The sequence below is a fragment of the Rhinopithecus roxellana genome, chromosome 13 (genome assembly GCF_007565055.1).
Source record: "Rhinopithecus roxellana isolate Shanxi Qingling chromosome 13, ASM756505v1, whole genome shotgun sequence".
Lineage (NCBI taxonomy): Eukaryota > Metazoa > Chordata > Mammalia > Primates > Cercopithecidae > Rhinopithecus > Rhinopithecus roxellana.
The window spans coordinates 38477193-38495891 of record NC_044561.1 but is presented as its reverse complement, the minus strand read 5'-3'; the positions used below and the strand labels follow the sequence as shown (position 1 = coordinate 38495891).

Genomic DNA, 18699 nt, shown 5'->3' with positions numbered 1-18699 from the left:
GTGGACCCAATACACATACTTGAGATAATGCTCCCTGTTAAACACTTTCCAGAAGAGGTGCTAACTTAGGTGGGTCTTGAAGAATATGTAGAGGATTATCTTGGAGAAAAGAATAGAAAAGATTCCAAGCAGAAGGAACAGCACATTGTAAGGTCTGATCAAAGATTCATAAAATCCCTGCTATACATGAGACTCTACATTGGAAGGCAAGCCAAAATGTAAGTACAACAGAGAAGAACATAATACATTTGGTAGTAAGAAAAGGTTGGAATTAAGAGGAAAAAGATAATAGCTGCTACAGAAGTGCTCTCAGAGAAATTCACAAAGACTCTGGGATATGAGGAAGATCTTAAAGAATATGCAAAAATTCATGAACAGTGATGACAAAAGAACATTTTTAAGATAAAGGATACTTCATGAACATGCCATAATGACAGGAAAATTTCCTACATGCAAGAAAAATGAGGAGTAATCTGGTGTAGATGAAACACAGGCTACTCACAAGAAAGTGGTCTTGGAAGAATTACAAGGGAATCAGATTATAAAATAAAGTTTGTATAAAAAAAGTCAAAGAAGACAAAAAAGAGGTTTTGTCTTCATTTTATCAAGCCAAAGAATAAAAATGTTTACTAGAACAAACAAGAAAAATGTGGAAAATTAAAAACTCTTTGCATTACTCAGAGATAAGCACTACTAATATTCTGATACATTATTTCCAGACTTTACCTAGCTACCCATATTTTTAAACAAAAAAATTACTCTCTATTCAACATAACATGCACTGGTTATATTGTGTTGCTCTGTATGGAAGGCTCACGAAACTAATACCCTACCATACACTTTAGTAATTTCTATTTCTGTGTTAGGAACAACAGCAGAACAAGTTTGGTGTTTACTATATAATACAATTGTTCATCCTTTAACCTTATTAAAAACCTCATCACTAGTGGCCTACAGCTATAAGTTCTCTAAATGCCATATAGAACAATTTTCTTGAGGGTTTTCCTAGGTATATACCTCCCAGGGAACTTAGATGAGCAGTGTTGTAGTCACGGCAGGTAAACCCACAATGGTTTGAAACCCTGGGAGACTAGAAACAAACAAACAAAAAATTAAATGCACTCATTTCACCATGAATGACCAGTTCTGTATGGAAGTGAATAATATCCTTATTCCTAAAGTCTCTCTCAAATCACTCACCTGTTCTACGGGTATTTCTCTAGGATTTTCAAATGACTGGCCTCCACAGAGTGACTTTCCGGCCATGCTTCTCTAGCTGTTACAGAAGACAACTCAACATTCTGAGGTAACTCTGAGCCTGCTCCTTTTGTCCATCTTCATGTTGAAATAGGGTATTGAGGGGGTTGGGGGGTGCTTTACTTATGCATATTTCCTGGTTATGTCTTCAGTATAAGGTCAACTTTATGACCAACTGGCTTTCTATTAAAGAGTAAGGATCTGCTCTTAACTATAAAAGTAAGACCAACATCTCTGATATCTTTCAGGAGTCTTTATTTTGTTGACTTACTAATAAGTCATACTTATTATGTTCACATTGAAGAAGATTTAAAGGGGACTGCTTGAGACATATACAATCCATCCATTTCTAGACATGTATTTAAAAGTCTACCATACCCTGTAAGAGACTACAAAGAGCCACGCTTAGGTGGCTGCATAGAATCACTGGTGGAACTTCTGAAACTTCAGATTCCTGGGCCCCATTCCAAAGAAAATCTGAGGGGTGTAGGGGAGAGAGGTTTAGAAACCAGGAGTCAAACCATAAATTTATCCAGAATAAAGAGCTACATCCTCACCACATGTATTTGGCCTGCCTCCTTATTGTGTGACTATTTTGTTTCTACTTTAAAATTGTGTGTTCTCCTAAACTGAGGATCACCCCTAGTAAATTCATGATTGGAAATCTCCATAGGGAATGAATTTATTAATAGAAAAATTTCAAGGAACATCTACCATATGTCATTTATTATACTAGATGCTGGAGATATAAATAAGAATACCACCAGGTCTGGCATGGTGGCTCACGCCTGTAATCCTAGCACTTTGGGAGGCCAAGGTGGAGGACTGCCTGAGGAGTTTGAGTTTGAGGCCACAGCCTGGTCAACATGGTGAAACCCTGTCTCTACTAAAATACAAAAAAATCAGCCCAGTGTGGTGGTGTATGCCTCTAGTCTCAGCTACTCAGGAGGCTGAGGCACAAGAATTGCTTGAACCCGGGAGGCAGTGAGCTAAGATCGTGCCAGTGCACTTCAGCCTGGGCAACAAAGCAAAACTCTCAAAACAAAACAAAAGAATATCACCTAGTTCCTGCTTTCAAGGAACCTGAGAACATTGAGGATATTGTTCATTCTACCAGGTCTTACTCTCAGGATCCAACTGTACTCTCCTGGAACATCAGCTTATTTTTAACTTGCAGACAGTGTTTGTAAAGAAGTCCCGGAGCCAATTCTGCCTGCTGCCTCTAGGCAAATTTACAAAACCTTATGCAATACATTTCATTCCTATCTTCACTAGTGTTTCCTTATTTTTTAAAAAAATCTAGGTGTGTAAGGACTTCGGATACTTCTTGGATAAGACAAGAGTAACTAACATAAGTAAAATAGTAACTCAGACAAAGCTCTTCTCTCCAGAATAATTTCTGTTTTATAAATACAGCCCAGGGTCATGCTGCTTAACCAGAAGTATACCTCAGAATTATCTGAAGATCTCTTTAAGATAGGATAGTATCAGATCCTTTCTCCAGAGATTCTGATTCCAGTATGTCTTATGTGGTCTTAGGTAGGGTGTGCTGTTCATACTCAGAAAAAAATCCCCCTAGTAATTCTGATCCATACATTCATAGCAAAGAATGGTTGGCTAAAAATCTAAACCAAAGTATTCAGGTAAGTTGGCCTTTGCAGTAAGCAAATCTAGGGAAGCAGCATGAAATGAACCAAAAAATACTTTCCCATCATTTATTATCTCAGTAGGGAAAGAATGGTGCTGGAGAACTGATACACATGAATTTCTCGATCACATTTTAGCAGAAGAGGAACAAATACTAATTTGATTAATATACTATGAATTAGTACTCTTATTTGGAATATCAGTAGAAACTGAATTTTATTAGGTCTTATGTTTCAGCTTTAATGAGAAGATTTTGCAAGGAGGAAAAAAATCATTCTGTTGAATTTTATAAACAAGATTTCATTTTATTATTTCCACTAGTCACTCCTAATACTAGTGAACACCTGAGAGATTAAAATACAGGTTGCTTTGAGATCCTGGAAGTATTACACCAAATTAAATTACTTACTTTGGAAACTATGAGAAGAATCAGAAGAGGATGGCATGGACATTAAAATAAAATTTCCCTATTAATAATAGGGAATAAACGGTTCTAATGAAACATTAGCCTTATTCAGTTTTGACATGTGAAACTATCCTGCAACAGAGAATAAATTTCTTAATATAATCTCAAAGATCATAGTTATAGAAACCAATCTTTTAAACAACAATCTCACTCTGTAAATTTATGGACTTGGCATGTGCTGCTTCTACTAACTCAAACCAAGGGCATATTTCCATCAAGTCTATGGAGGATACAATGTTTCCTACAGAAGGAGTATTACCACTGCTTTCTAAAAAAACCATGCTGAAAGGTAATTACAAGAGTCATCTAGGAATAGGAATTGACCATTTCCATCTCTTTATCTTTAATTCTGGTTCCTCCCAGAAATACATCAACATTCTCTTCAAGTTTATTTTGCATGGTAAAAAGAGACATGAAAATATATGTCCAATACGTAGTACTGCATTTTTTAAAAATTACAAAACACCATGTAAAGTGTAGGTCAGATGTACTGATCATGAAAATGGATGCAGTTATACACACATGGTCTTTTTACAGAGAAAGAAAAATAAGATGACACATGTAAAATGAGGATGGGGCATGGCTAGTCCTTATCAGATAGGAGTATTAGTTGGGAATATGTATTAGTTTGACTAAGCAGGAATAAAATATGTTAACTCTGTAAATTTGGGGAGACTTACGAGAAACAGACAAGATGAAGGGAGAAGGATATATAGAACTTAATATCTGGTATCAGAAAATACAGGTGGGCCAAGAATAAAACTGGAGCTTAACCAATGAATGGAGGATTCACCTGTATCAGGGAGCTTAGGTACCACAACTGCTTATACTACATTATGCAGCCCCTTCCTCCTACTAATAACAAGAATAGTCACATGTGAATGGAATAAGTAAACGTTAAGGGAACAATAACACAGTAGCTCCATCTTGGGGCAGGTTCTGAGGAGTGATTTGGAAAGAATACGTACAGAATGCAAAGCATGAAATCACAAAGGGACAGAAATGTTTTAAAAATGAAAGGAACTATAATATAGTTACTACACTGTGATTTGAGCTTAGATACCTCTTGATATGTACTAAAAACTACACTGTTGTGGACTCACATAGCTTCACCTGCTCTACATGGTAGCCTTGTACATGTGAGGGGAAAAGTGCAGTCCTACATAATGGTAGAGTTCACTAGCCACTATAATGGTGGTATTCTCCATAGCACTGGAATATAAAAATGTTGCTGTAATACCATTATCCTTTTCAAAAATGCTGAATTATCTGCCTCTCAGGATCAAAATCGATGACAACTATTTGATCTACATGAAAATAAGTCATCTGGACAGATTTGTGCATGCCTGTATCAGTCACAATACTACATTGTAGCACTGTAAAATAATCTTCTACTTAAGTAATAATTCCTTCTAAAGATAATGCTGAAACCCAACCAGGTAATGCTGCAAGGAAATCTCTGTCTGTAAAAGATGAAATTAAACCAACAAAAGCTGGAACTGCTTCCTTAAAAAACAAAACATACAGATCTTGGGGGAAAAAAAAAAGGTTATTCAATAACATCCACTAGCATTTATAAAAAGAGACAAGCGAGTTTCGAAGAAAATATATGGGCTTAATTTATCTGCTTCTCATTTCCTCAATTCATACCCAGAAATAGCATTTTCCATACCAGAAAACATGTTGCCCTAAAACATATTTGCAACTCACTGATAAGAGTAATCTTTTAAGAAAATCAAAAGACAATATATTTTCAATTTTACTAGAAACTATTTTCTTAATTCTCATACAGTGTTTACTCTGACTTATTTTATTGATTTCATCAGCTAATAGTTTAAGAATAACGTTTTTAAATATTTATATGTTTATGCATTTATATCTTTGGTTTACAGGTTACACTTACTTTTTACCTATGACATACTAAATAGTTTTGGTCAATTTTCTCTTAATCTTAACAATTCTAAAAAACATCAGTTATTAATGGTAGTATTTTATGATTCCACAAAGTATATATGAATATACCGGTAGTATTATTTTGGCCAAATTGAATTGGTTTGGGTTTCTTGCTGATTTCACAGCTTTCTCTGCTACTTGCCAAGAAAATTCAAGCCCACCCAACATAGGCAGAGTAGGTAGAGGGAAAGTCAACAGAATCATCTCATTTATCTTGAAAAACATATAACTGTATACAGTGGTGTCTGGCAAAAAGGTAAACTAAACTGTTAACTGTGATAATCTGAGTGATGGAATGTGAGATGATTTCTACTGACTTCCTCATACTTTAAGACAGCTAAACCTTTTTAATAATGAGCATATCTTATCATTATAACAATATTGATAACCAAACACAACTTAATAAAAATGGACAAACCTGTTGTCACAGAAGTCTCTGACTCTCTCAATTTCTGAGACGCTAAAAGCTTTTCCTGCAAAGCTTTCTGGGCAAGTTGTGCATCCCATTCTTCTAGTTCTTTTTCAAATCGTTGGTTGTCTTCCTCAACAAAATCTCTCAAATCCGGTGGTAATGTTTCTATACCAACAAGGGGCTGCCCAGTTTCTTTATTAAACTCCTCTGCAAATAATATTTCAAAAACTAGTATAAAATTAAGAATTAAAGGGAACATGCAACACTCAAAATAGATTGCATTTCAAATAGAATTTAAACTATGAATTATTACCAATTAGCCAATCAATACTACTTAAGAATTACTATTGTTTAGCAAATAATTATTACCTAAAACACTTTTTAAAATTCAAACAAATGCTCAGAAAAACAATGATAAAAATATTTGATAATCCATCATAGGTAATGGTCTCACTTTTTTTTTTTTTTATCTTAAGAGTAGAAATGAGAGAAAACACAAAGTCAAGTGTTTTGTTTGTTTTTTGTTTTTTTGAGATCGAGTCTCTCTCTGTCACTCAGGCTGGAGTGCAGTGACACAATCTTGGCTCATTGCAAGCTCCGCCTCCCGGGTTCAAAGGATTCTACTGCCCCAGCCTCCCGAGTGGCTGGGACTACAGGCACCCGCCACCACGCCCAGCTAAATTTTTGTATTTTTAGTAGAGGTGGGGTTTCACCATGTTAGCCAGGATGGTCTCGGGCTCCTGACCTCATGATCTGCCTGCCTCGGCCTCCCAAAGTGTTGGTATTACAGGCGTGAGCCACCGTGTCTGGCCATTTTTTTTTTCTCTGCTACTCTAACAGTGATGTAGCACTACTTTTGCCATTACTGGAAAACACCAGATGTTTGATTACTTAAAAAGTAAAACTTTTCACAAAATGTAAACAACTCATAACCATGTTAACCTTATTAGCTCAAAATAAAACTAAAATTGCTTGTCATATGAAGAAATTAAGTAGACTTAAATATGCAATTATGAAAATTAGTCAATATAGCAAGATCTTAAAAATACATAGAGTATTTAGAAGAATTACTCAACTTCTACTATACACACAGAAAAATAACTTCATTTTTTCAGTCAGAAGTAGACTGCCTAGCTGATTCTGCTGAATGACTAAATATAAAAAGATTATTTTTATCAGTATCAATAAACCTTTTATTGTTTTCTATTTACAAAGCATGTATCAGAATATCAGAAATACAAAACTTGAGACATAGTATGACACGTTCTCTGGCTTTGAGCAGGTGAGAGAGAAATGTGCACGACAAGTCATCACACAATTCCAATACGCAACAGTAAATGCCCAGTAGACAGAAGCTAGGAGAGCATAAGGAGAGATACTTTTCTGGTAGATCAAGAAATAGTTTGCAGGGGAAACGACACCTGAATTGAATCTTGACAGATGCACAAGAATTAGGCAAAAGAATTACTAGCAAAAAATAAAACATATAAGAACATGCAGACATAAATGTGTGAAATGGTTTGATATGAGCAGATACAGCAAAAAGTTCAGTAAAGTATATAAATTCAAAATGAACACTGGTGATCAATGAAGGTGGGGAGATAATCAGAGGCCAAGAACAGAGGCCATATATGTTAGGCTAAGGAATTAAATTTTAAATATGAGTCAATTTGTGGAATAGTCACTAAAGCATTTTTTAGCAAGGACAAAAAAGGTCATATTTACATTTAATAGTTGACTTGGAATACAAAATATACTCCAATTCTTAGCTCTGCTGACGTTACTTTTCAATTCAGTCTTGTCAAAACCCAGTAGCATTTCCTAATCACATCCATCATCGCCTGAGTGAATTACACTTACCTAATCACACCACATACCAGAGTCACTTTTATGACTATTGAAAAAATATATACCACCCTATATATTCTTACCTTGTATTAAGAACTGTGCCTTATCATTTATGTACATTAAACAGTATGCACTGGCATTTCTATAACCACCAAAAGAGTCCCTCACTAGCTCTTCCCATGATGATTTTGTCACAGCAATATCATTGTACTTCATCCATCTGCTTTCACGATGATCAAAAATATATGCCCAGTAGTGCCCAGCATTAGCTTGGCCTTCATGAACTAAAATGGCGTGTAATCGGTAAGGAACCTAAATGTGAAAAAAAGAAGAGTTAAACTGCAATTATGTAGTCTACTATACCACATTCCATGAAACCCACAAACAACTTGCTTGGAGGAAACCAAATGAGCATTTCTTTTTCTTTTTTTTTTAAATGAGAGAGAACTGGCTGGGATTAAAATTTTGAAAAAACTAAACTTTAAAACTATAAAAGTTTAAAAAGATGAAATCTGGGCCGGGAGCGGTGGCTCAAGCCTGTAATCCCAGCACTTTGGGAGGCCGAGATGGGCGGATCACAAGGTCAGGAGATCGAGACCATCCTGGCTAATACGGTGAAACCCCGTCTCTACTAAAGAGTACAAAAAACTAGCCGGGCGACGAGGCGGGCGCCTGTAGTCCCAGCTACTTGGGAGGCGGAGGCAGGAGAATGGTGTGAACCTGGGAGGCGGAGCTTGCAGTGAGCTGAGATCCGGCCACCGCACTCCAGCCTGGGCGACAAAGCCAGACTCCGTCTCAAAAAAAAAAAAAAAAAAAAAAAAAAAGATGAAATCTGAATAAGCTAAAGATATGTAAAGTTGACAGGTATGCAGATTAAAAAGATGATTTTTGAAAAACTAAAAATATATTTATTGTGTATGTACTCCTTGGCCTAATTGTTTCTTTTGAATAAAAAGCTTAGAGTGGGCAGTTTTATATATAGTAAATGTGTCCAAATCTTCAGAATTCTAAATTGATGATTAACAAAATCGATTATATAATACCACACCAGAAGTTAAAATATAATGGAGTCCTAAGGTTTCTTCCCAAATCTTATAATCCTTTAACAACCATAGATTTTCTTCCATAAGACTTTTTAAAGATGCTACTAGCCTTTTGAAAAATTTTGGTAGATTTTACTGTAAAATAATAAGGGTACACAACACATACAGTGTGAAAACACAACTGAATGGGGAAAACTTGTCATGAATTTTGTTATAAATTTGTTACAAAATTTCCCCCATTCAGATGAATTGTCACATTGTACATATTGCATGCCCTTATTATTTTACAATAATTTTGATTTACCAAATTACAAAATTTTGATTTACCAATATTTTAAATCAAAACATGTAAAGAAAAACTAGATTAACATAATGTAAAGATAAATTAAAATATATGTAAATAATTTTGACAATGATTACTAGCTCAAAATTTCACTTACTTGTATCATAGATTTGTCAGAGTACATTAGTTCAATTGTTCGATGGATTCTGGATATGCTTTCCTGCAAATCTAAGGATATAAGGTGTCATTTAATGATTAACATCAAGTGTGCTTCTACTTATAAGATAAGGACTAATGGCTTTCTAACAAACACATTAGAGAAATAGGAACAATTTCCTAAAACTTTTCTTAAAAAACATTACTATTCGAAATCTGTAGAAAATGAATTATAATTATTCTTTTTTTTTTTTTTGAGACAGAGTCTTGCTCTGTCGCATAGGCTGGAATGCAGTGACTCGATCTCGGCTAACTGCAAGCTCCAACTCCCGGGTTCATGCCATTCTCTTGCCTCAGCCTCCTGCGTGGCTGGGACTACATGCACCCGCCACATTTTTGTATTTTTAGTAGAGACAGGTTTCACCGTGTTCGCCAGGATGGTCTCAATCTCCTGACCTTGTGATCCACCCGCCTCAGCCTCCCAAAGTCCTGGGATTACAGGCGTGAGACACTGCACCCGGCCGAATTATAGTTATTCTTAATAAAAGACACAGTAAAAATGCACAGTTAAAAAACAACACAAATATGATTTATCCAGAAAATGTGGAGAGCCAATAAAAGTGAATTTTGTTCAACTCCATAAAGGAGAGTTTCAATGAAAATGAAAGCTAAGCTTCCTTACATATTGCTACAACGCAAGTAAACTTAAGGACAAAGTAAAAGATGTTCACCACATATCTTGTACACACACATAACTGAATAAAAATCGACTATAATCCCAGTGAAAATAAAATTATGGCACTCCCACGACAATTATTTCTACTTCTAGTAGAAAATAATCCTACAAAATTGTTCAGATAGAGATGTTCACAGTCATATTGTCCACAATAATTTTTAAAAACAAAATAAACTAAGTATCTGTCAATAAGGAAATGGTTACATTGAAACCACATCATATTGTGAAGCTGTTGAACCAATCAGGAAAAAACCTTGAAAAACTATTTAAAAAAATAAGCTAACTTTAGAGTGGGGAAAGACCTGTCTAAGTCTGTCAGAAAACCAGTAACCTCATAGGAAAAGGTAAGATCCTCCCTGCCTAAAAATTCTACATTATAAAAACAAAACAAAACCAACATAAAGAAAATCAAATGAAAAATTGGGAAAATAATATCTGCAGCAGATATGATATTATAGGCAAAGGGTTAATATCCACAATACATTAAACTTTCTATTAAGCAATTAAGAAAAAGACAAACGGCTCAATATTTTTAAAACTGGGCAAATGTCACAAACAAGAAATTTACAGAAAAGGCCGGGAGCGGTGGCTCAAGCCTGTAATCCCAGCACTTTGGGAGGCTGAGACGGGTGGATCACGAGGTCAGGAGATCGAGACCATCCTGGCTAACACGGTGAAACCCCGTCTCTACTAAAATACAAAAAACTAGCTGGGCAAGGTAGTGGGCACCTGTAGTCCCAGCTACTCGGGAGGCTGAGGCAGGAGAATGGCGTGAACCCGGGAGGCGGAGCTTGCAGTGAGCTGAGATCCGGCCACTGCACTCCAGCCCGGGCGACAGAGCAAGACTCCGTCTCAAAAAAAAAAAAAAAAAAAAAAAAAAATTACATAAAAATATAAATGTCCAACTTCACTCAAAGTTAAGGGAATGCAAATCAAAACACTAAAATACCATTTTCTTAACTATAAAAAACTACTAAAAAGTGTCCAGGGCTAGGGAGGATACTGGGAGACAGGCTCTCTCACACAGTGGGAAGGCAAACTGGTTTAATGTTTTGGAGGGACAATTTTAAAACTGTTGTCGAAATTGAAAATATACACACTCTGAACCAGAAATGGTGGACATAAGGAAACAATAGACCTTGGGGCTTACATTAGGGTGGAAGGTGGGAGGAGGGTGAAGATGGAAAACTACCTGTTAGGTACTATGCTTATTACCTGTGTTATGAAATAATCTTACACCAAACCTCCAAGATGTGTAATTTACCTTTATAACAAACCTGCACATGTACCCCTGAACATAAAAGTTTTTAAAAAAGAATATATCCTACTTACGTAAGTGTATAAATATGTATATCGAAGACCAGTACTATTTAGTGAATATCAATATGGGAATTAAATTAATTATATCATACCTGTGTCTTGGAATATTACACAATAGTTTATAAAATATTGCTAACTGCTAACATCAATAGGGATGAAAAAGAAAAAAAATATCCTGAGGAAAACCTTCTTTCCTGATCCATAGTATTACATATAAAAACTTTATCAGCTGGGCATGGTGGCTCACGCCTGTAATCCCAGCACTTTGAGAGGCTGAGGTGGGAGAATCACAAGGTCAAGAGATCAAGACCACCCTGGCCAACACGGTAAAACCCTATCTCTACTAAAAATACAAAAATCAGTTGGGTGGGTGGCACACGACTGTAGTCCTAGCTATTCGGGAGGCTGAGGCAGGAGAATCGCTTGAACCTAGGAGGCAGAGGCTGCAGTGAGCCAAGTTCGTGCCACTGCACTCCAGCCTGGTGACAGAGGGAGACTGCGTCTCAAAAAATCTCTTCAAACTTAAAACAGACAAAAGAGAACTCATCATATTTCTCTTTCCTCCCGAGTGGGGAACCTCTTTGCCCACTGGTTTACCTTTTTTCCAAAATACATTCTATTTGGTTATTCATACCATTATGAACTAAGAGAATCATTTGATTCCTCCCTCTCTCACCTCTAGCCAACGACCCACATCTGTCAGTTGTCTCCAAAGAGTATTTTAAGTACATTCACTTCTTCCCTCCCTGAATGCCATGACCTAGGTGTCAAAAGCTTCCTAGCTTCCACGCCTCTGAATGTAATCTTTTAGAAACAATCTGCCACGAGGAGTAGAAAATTACCCAACACCTAATACAGTGCTTAATCAACATGTTTGTTAATACGTTCAAATATTTTCAAAAATTCCCTCTTATTTGAAAAATACTAAGAAAAATCTTGACAGCTAACTAATGCTATTAGTCACCATCATACCTTACGTATTTCTTACTAAATTAGGGCCGTTCTTTTTCAAATATTGTCTATAAAGAGTTAAGATGGTCATATAATATCCAACAATCAATATTGTTCAATATAATTCCAACCATGTCACATAAATAGTTCATTTTTTTCATAAACCAATAAAGTAGCATAAAATTGGGGAAAAACAGGGAATTATATTTTCACATTTAAAGAAAAAAGTGTAATAATATCTACCATCATCCATTTTTTTAAAGTACACTTTAACAATAGCAAAGCAGGAAAGAGAAAAGTTCAGAATAACTTATTCTTAAAAAAAGAAAAAACAGAATACAAAATAAAAGAGAGTTCCTTCCAAGAAAGGACAGATGGCAACTTGACACACACACACACACACACACACACACACACACACGCACACAAGTGCATATACCCCACACAGAGCACTGTCCTTATTTTTCTTGTTTTGCTGCTCTGTTACAGACTCTAATGGGATCACAGATATTTAGAAATCTGTTAGAGCTACTAAAAATTAAAATTCACATTTCTAATTGTTAAGCCTAAAGAAAATTTTTTTATCACTGGAACTCCCTGTGAAAACTTAGATTTAGTACCCAATTGATATGTACAAACATTGATGTTGTATGACATTTCTCCAATGGAATAACTGTGAATACCAGTTTGATATAAATTTAGAGCAGTAAACTAGAAAATCAGGCCATCTGCTGTGTCATTAATCAGCTAAGCAATCCAGGGAAAATCTTTTGGTCCTTGTGAACCTGATACTGAGATTATAAAAATGGGGAGCCAGACCAGTTTATCTTACATAAAACCCTTTCTGGAAAAGAAAAATGACTATAATCTTTAAATATAAAACCCAGACGTGATTTCCCTTCTCAATATTAACATTATACATATCCATCTGAGGTGACAGTAACCATGCTATGAGACACTTCTTACCTCTGGTGTCATTTTCTATTTCTGTCCTCCAGCGATGTAAACAACTTTCCAGCACAGAAAGTTCTTCCTCCGTTATGTGCCTTGGTGCCGGATGCATGGGCAAATCTGGAGGTATCCGGGACTGAGTAAATGGTTTGTGTATCACTGATCTCGATGAAACGGCAGCAACTGATGAAGGTGACGTGCTTGGCAGTTCTGAAGATGGGGCTCCCTGTTGTTCTGTTGTGCTGTATTAAAGCATACAGTATTTGTTATTAACCTTTCAAGCTGAAGCTCTCAACTAAGATAGTGCCAAACCCACAGTATTAAATTGGCTTATAAACTAAAAGAAAAAATCTTAACAAAGAAATCTGTGGATTGATCTAATATCCAAATGAGATTTTTAATACATAAGAAGTAAATTATTATAAGATGAAGTTGCAGCTTTAGAGTAAAAACGGCTTAATCATATTTATTTTTAAAAAACAACAAAATTTTATGCATGATGATATTATTTTCCCTGGCTTATCAGCTTACATTACAGAAACAAATTCTAGTTTGACAGTGCTATTTTTATGGATCATAACATGCTGAATCTTATATATGTACATACCAAAATATGCTAAAGTATAATTCTGAACTGAAAAAAATGTGATTAAAATTTTAATCCATAACCATAAAATCCACTGAAATAACAAAAAAAAAAAAACTCCCAGAGGACATACAATCTTCTAAGTGAATCTACTCTTAAGAGTTCACTAAAGTAAATCAAAGCATACATTTCATAAAAACCATCTTTAGAGGTAGCAGTTGCATTATTATGTAATAAAGGTAACAACTGTCTCTTGCATCGAGATTACTTTTTACCTTGGTAATGTCTGTGATGGTATGGAACCACTAGGTGGGGAACTAGCATCAATATCATCAACAGGAGAAGTGCAAACAGGTTTACTTGAGGCAAATTCCAATGCATACTGAAGAACATCTACCAAGGGGAATCGTTTGGGACCCGAACCATAGCTTAAGTATCTGTTAATCATAAAATGTACAATGTTTTTATTTCTATATACAGCATATCTGTATATAGCTTTAATCTTTAAATATAAAAGATTTTTTTATATTTAAATAATATAGCTTAAGTATCTGTTAATCATAAAATGTACAATGTTTTTATTTCTATATACAGCATATCTGGGTTTTTATTATTATAAAACATGATACAATACTTCAATAAAATTTCCTCAGCAATAACATTCATTAGCTTTAAAATGAAGATGGTAAAACTGAATATACATTTAAGAAAAACATATTAAATGTTCTCCAAAGACAGGAAACCAAGGCTGATTGGGACTGAATGTGAGCATATACTGTTATAATTTGTAAATGCTGTTCTAAATTGTAACTCAATAGGAAGATGAAAACTGACATCTCCTGAGACTGTTTTTAGTTTTAAATCTGGCATCTGGTCTCATGATCAAGACAGTGACAAGTACTATCCTCCTATCTTTTACCACTAATCATTTTTCAATATGATTATTCACACATTTTAAGAATAAAAATCACTAAAATATGATATATTATTTGATATAAGAAGTTTTAGACTACTAATTTGAAAATTCCTAAAATACAGGAATACAGAGTAGATCAGGCTTTGCAAACTGAAATGACTTAAGTGACATTTCAGCCTTTAGATTTCTGTCTTGCCTGTAGAACATTTCTCAGTCTAGATTCTGACTTCTTTTAGAAATGATCCAAATCAATATGCAACAGTGAGGCCATACTCATACATGGCACCACTGATTGGTATTGGAATGGCATTCGTTCCCTGTACACACAGATTGCTCTCTAGACTTTCGGCACATACCATTTTATACCTGACACAATTTCCTCCTTTATGAAGCTGCTGAGAAGACCTGGTAGGCAGCTGAGTTTGTATCCTGTTTTAAGGAGAAAAACTCAGGTACCATTCATTTTAATGAAAATCTCCAGAGTAATCTTTAGTTTCATGCAAAAAGAAAGGTCAAAACTATATTCATTTAACTTTATATCGATTTTCAGCAGTAGGAACCTTACCAGTGACAATGAGCTATTTAATTCTAAACAATAGAATAATTAAAGTCAACTACAGATTTTTAGTTTCAAGCAAAACTCAAAACTATTCACACAATATTAACTACTCCTAAAATTATAAATCATTCAAAGCAAATTTGATATGAATAATCTAGTCACCAAATGCATGGTTTCTGATAATTATCTCCTAATTTCATAAAAGTTAAAATACCTTTCAAGCCTTTGTTGTAATACTGTGAGGTAATCTTTCAGTCTCTTGATCTCTTCCCTCTTAATTCTCGTTATTTCTCTGTTTCTGTGCATGTATCTATCAGAAAAAGGCAACCATTAGCATTTCTGAATATCATGAAAGTAGATGCAATACGGCCAGATGCCAGTATGCCCGGCCTAGCACTTTGGGAGGCCAACGCAGGAGGATCACCTGAGGTCAGGAGTTCAACACCAGCCTGGCCAACATGGTGAAACCTCGTCTCTACTAAAATACAAAAATTAGCTAGGCATGATGGCAGGTGACTGTAATCCCAGCTACTCGGGAGGCTGAGACAGGAGAATCACTTGAACCCAGGAGATGATGGTTGCAGTGAGCCCAGATCGCATCACTGCACTCCAGCCGGGGTGACAGAGCAAGACTCCATCTCAAAAAAAAAAAGGAAAAAAAAAAAAAAAAGGAAAGACAGAAAGACAGACAAGCAGAAAGACAGACAAACAGACAAACAGAAAAAAACAAAAGAAAGAAAGACAGGAAGATAGATGATACAATATTAAGTACAGACATCACCACGAAGCATCAATTCATTCAAAATTGTATAAGATATAATGTAGATAATACAAAATGGTATTTTTTTCAATTCTGAATTTTAAGACTACAAAATTAATCATCTTTAAATTTCCTTATAACATTATTCCCAACAACTATACTTTTCTAATACAAAGTGACATTTACCTTGATAAATGGTATTAGGTATATTATGCAAAAGTAAAAATTAATTCTAAGAAAATTAGAATTTTCCTCTATACAACATTTTCTCACTTACTAAACTGTTTCAAACTAAGTCATGCAGTATATCAAACCATACCTGTCCAAATATAAAACTTGGGGAAATTCTAATTTGTTGTGAATTTTTTCTGGTCTTCCCAATGCCTGATTAAATTCAAATCTTGACAATTCAAATGTTAACACAGGTGGTAATTCAGTAAACCAATGCTGAAAGGAAATAAAACAATAACAAAAACTTTAATACCACCTTTGTTTTCTTCATTGCAATCTGAGGCATAGGATGTGGGCACTGACATTTTTATATGTATCACCACAATGCTGACCTGACAAGTAACTGGGTACACAATTTAATTAAAACTCAACCTCTTTCTAAAAGTTTTCCACACCTCTTGAAAACTCCAAGAGTGGATATAATACATGATGAGGAAAAAAAGAAATCTCACAACTATCCTTTGAAAATAATTCTTTACATTAGAATTTCTAGCTCAAAGAAAAAGACACTGGTTAAAACCATGACTTAGTAGCTCAAGTCTTCTGTCTTCTTCAATATGTTGTTGAATGGTATTTATACTTAACCACAGCATCAAAATCCTGTGACAAAGTAACTTGTAAGAGGGAGTACTCAAAAAAAAAATTTATATCATAAATCATCACAATTCTGATACTAAAAATGAAAAAATGGTGTTTTCCTGTTTTAACTTTAGCTCCTCTGCTGGATTTTATACTAATTTATGAAAAAGACGTATCACTAACAAAAAGTTAGTACTTAAAGAGTAATTTATTTAAAATCTTTTAAAATAACTAGTGCTTAAAGAATTGAATGTCTCATTGCTATGAGCCAAATTATGTGAGTATAGCTATAATTTCCTTCCCCTAACCCCAGCCCCAATCCCCATACATGCTTTAGTAACTGTTCAATTAAGCATGAAATTCAACATTTTTAAAAGAAAATTATTTTCATATACAACCTTAAGTTATACATAAGCATATGTATTTGAAGAGAAAGAAAAGGTAACAAACTGGTAAATCAACAAATAACAGAAGTATAAAATAAATATTTCTGAAGTGCTTATTATAAACTGTGCAATATGCGAAACTGCTGCATACTCTATTGTGATAATTTCAAGTGTCACAAAATGCCACCACACATCTGTCAATAAGTTAAGAATATACTAAATATAAATTTGAACATCCAAATAAAGCATGATTGGCACACACCTGGCAAACTGAATTTGACAAGAATCTGGAAAGTTGCTACTTTTCTCTAAAGCAAATAAAAGCAAATGGTATTCAATACGATTTCTCTTTCAAAATGATAATAATTACTTGAATTGAGATTTCCTGAGCTGGATGGTTATCTTTCACTGAAAGCTAAGGTTTAAGGAATTTGTTTTATATAGATAATACCTGAAATGGATTAAATAAAGTTATGAAAAATATCAGAATCATCTCAAGTTTTAAAATTTGATGAGCAACGTTTGCTTACTCATTTTGATCTCACATGGAACTGGCAAGAATTTTTGAGTTAGTTCTAATCCACATATAAAATTATTATCAAGAATTAAAACATTACCCCAGACATATCACAAAGAACACTTTTGATTCTTTAGGATAATATTCTCTGTTCCATTTTATGATACTCAAACAAGAAAGTAGATTTCAAGAACTACCACTTTCATATTTTATTGCAATACTTTAAATATTTAAATGTCACCATTAAAATTAGTTACATATTTTAATTCATGGAAATCTACAATGGCCACAAGAAATGAAATGACCCAAATTGGGGTATACTTTTCTGTAGACCATGAAAAGTCCAGGAAATATAAATAGCTTCCATACCTTACAAAAGGATGTTCAAAAATGTTATGTAATATGTCTCTGCTATGAATGCATTTTCCTCTATCAGCGATGGCAGGTTTTTCCTACTACAAGAGTGGAAGGATTTCACTTTCTCATTCTAAAGCTGATGGGGACAAGATGAGATAACCAGACATTCTGTAAATTCATGTTTTAAAATATTAATGGTATGTCTAGCTCTGCAATATTTGGATTGTAGTATAGCAGTACATAATTTGAATTTTAAATAATACAAAACATGAGAAATTTTTCTTTCAAAAAAATACTATTTCCATTCAACAAAAAACTGTATCTACTTCTCTATAACCTAACTAGTATGCCATGCTTGTGAGACAGAGGTCATTCTCCATATCTCTAAACATATTATTTTACTAGATAAACTACAGGAGGAACAGATTTCTGCAGTTAGTGAATAAAGAACTTACATAATCAGTATTGTCAGCACGAGTGCTTCTAAATTCATCACAATTCTAGAAATCTCACCGTTAACAAAAATAGTTCCTAAAGAGTATGTCATTTTTATGAGTTTAAATACCTGTTTTTTCCATTAAAGTGTATAAGATACCTTGCTTTTATGAGAGGATTACACAAATGTGGAGGAAAAAAAAAACAAAAACAGAAGAAACACACCTATCATTTCAAATTCCCTACGGAAGACCAAACAAAGCCAGGATGTCAACTGTGCACAAGAAACAAAAACTTTTTATTCCAGTTAAAAAATTAGCTCCAGTCATTTAATTGCCTTCACTCATTTG

At 34.6% G+C, this 18699-nt stretch overlaps 1 protein-coding gene across 4 annotated transcripts in view; it reads right to left on the bottom strand.

Annotated features, from left to right (window-relative positions):
* The window catches only part of USP25 (ubiquitin specific peptidase 25), a 144878-nt gene that overhangs the window by 37918 nt on the left and 88261 nt on the right, over positions 1-18699 (bottom strand). For all 4 annotated transcript variants that reach the window (XM_010376174.2, XM_030914944.1, XM_010376175.2 and 1 more), the window contains 7 exons: positions 16164-16291; positions 15299-15394; positions 13885-14046; positions 13039-13265; positions 9067-9137; positions 7667-7895; positions 5742-5942 (listed from right to left, as the gene is read on the bottom strand). In XM_010376174.2, the coding sequence (XP_010374476.1) occupies positions 5742-5942; positions 7667-7895; positions 9067-9137; positions 13039-13265; positions 13885-14046; positions 15299-15394; positions 16164-16291 (1114 nt within the window). The remainder of the gene's footprint in view (positions 1-5741; positions 5943-7666; positions 7896-9066; positions 9138-13038; positions 13266-13884; positions 14047-15298; positions 15395-16163; positions 16292-18699) is intronic.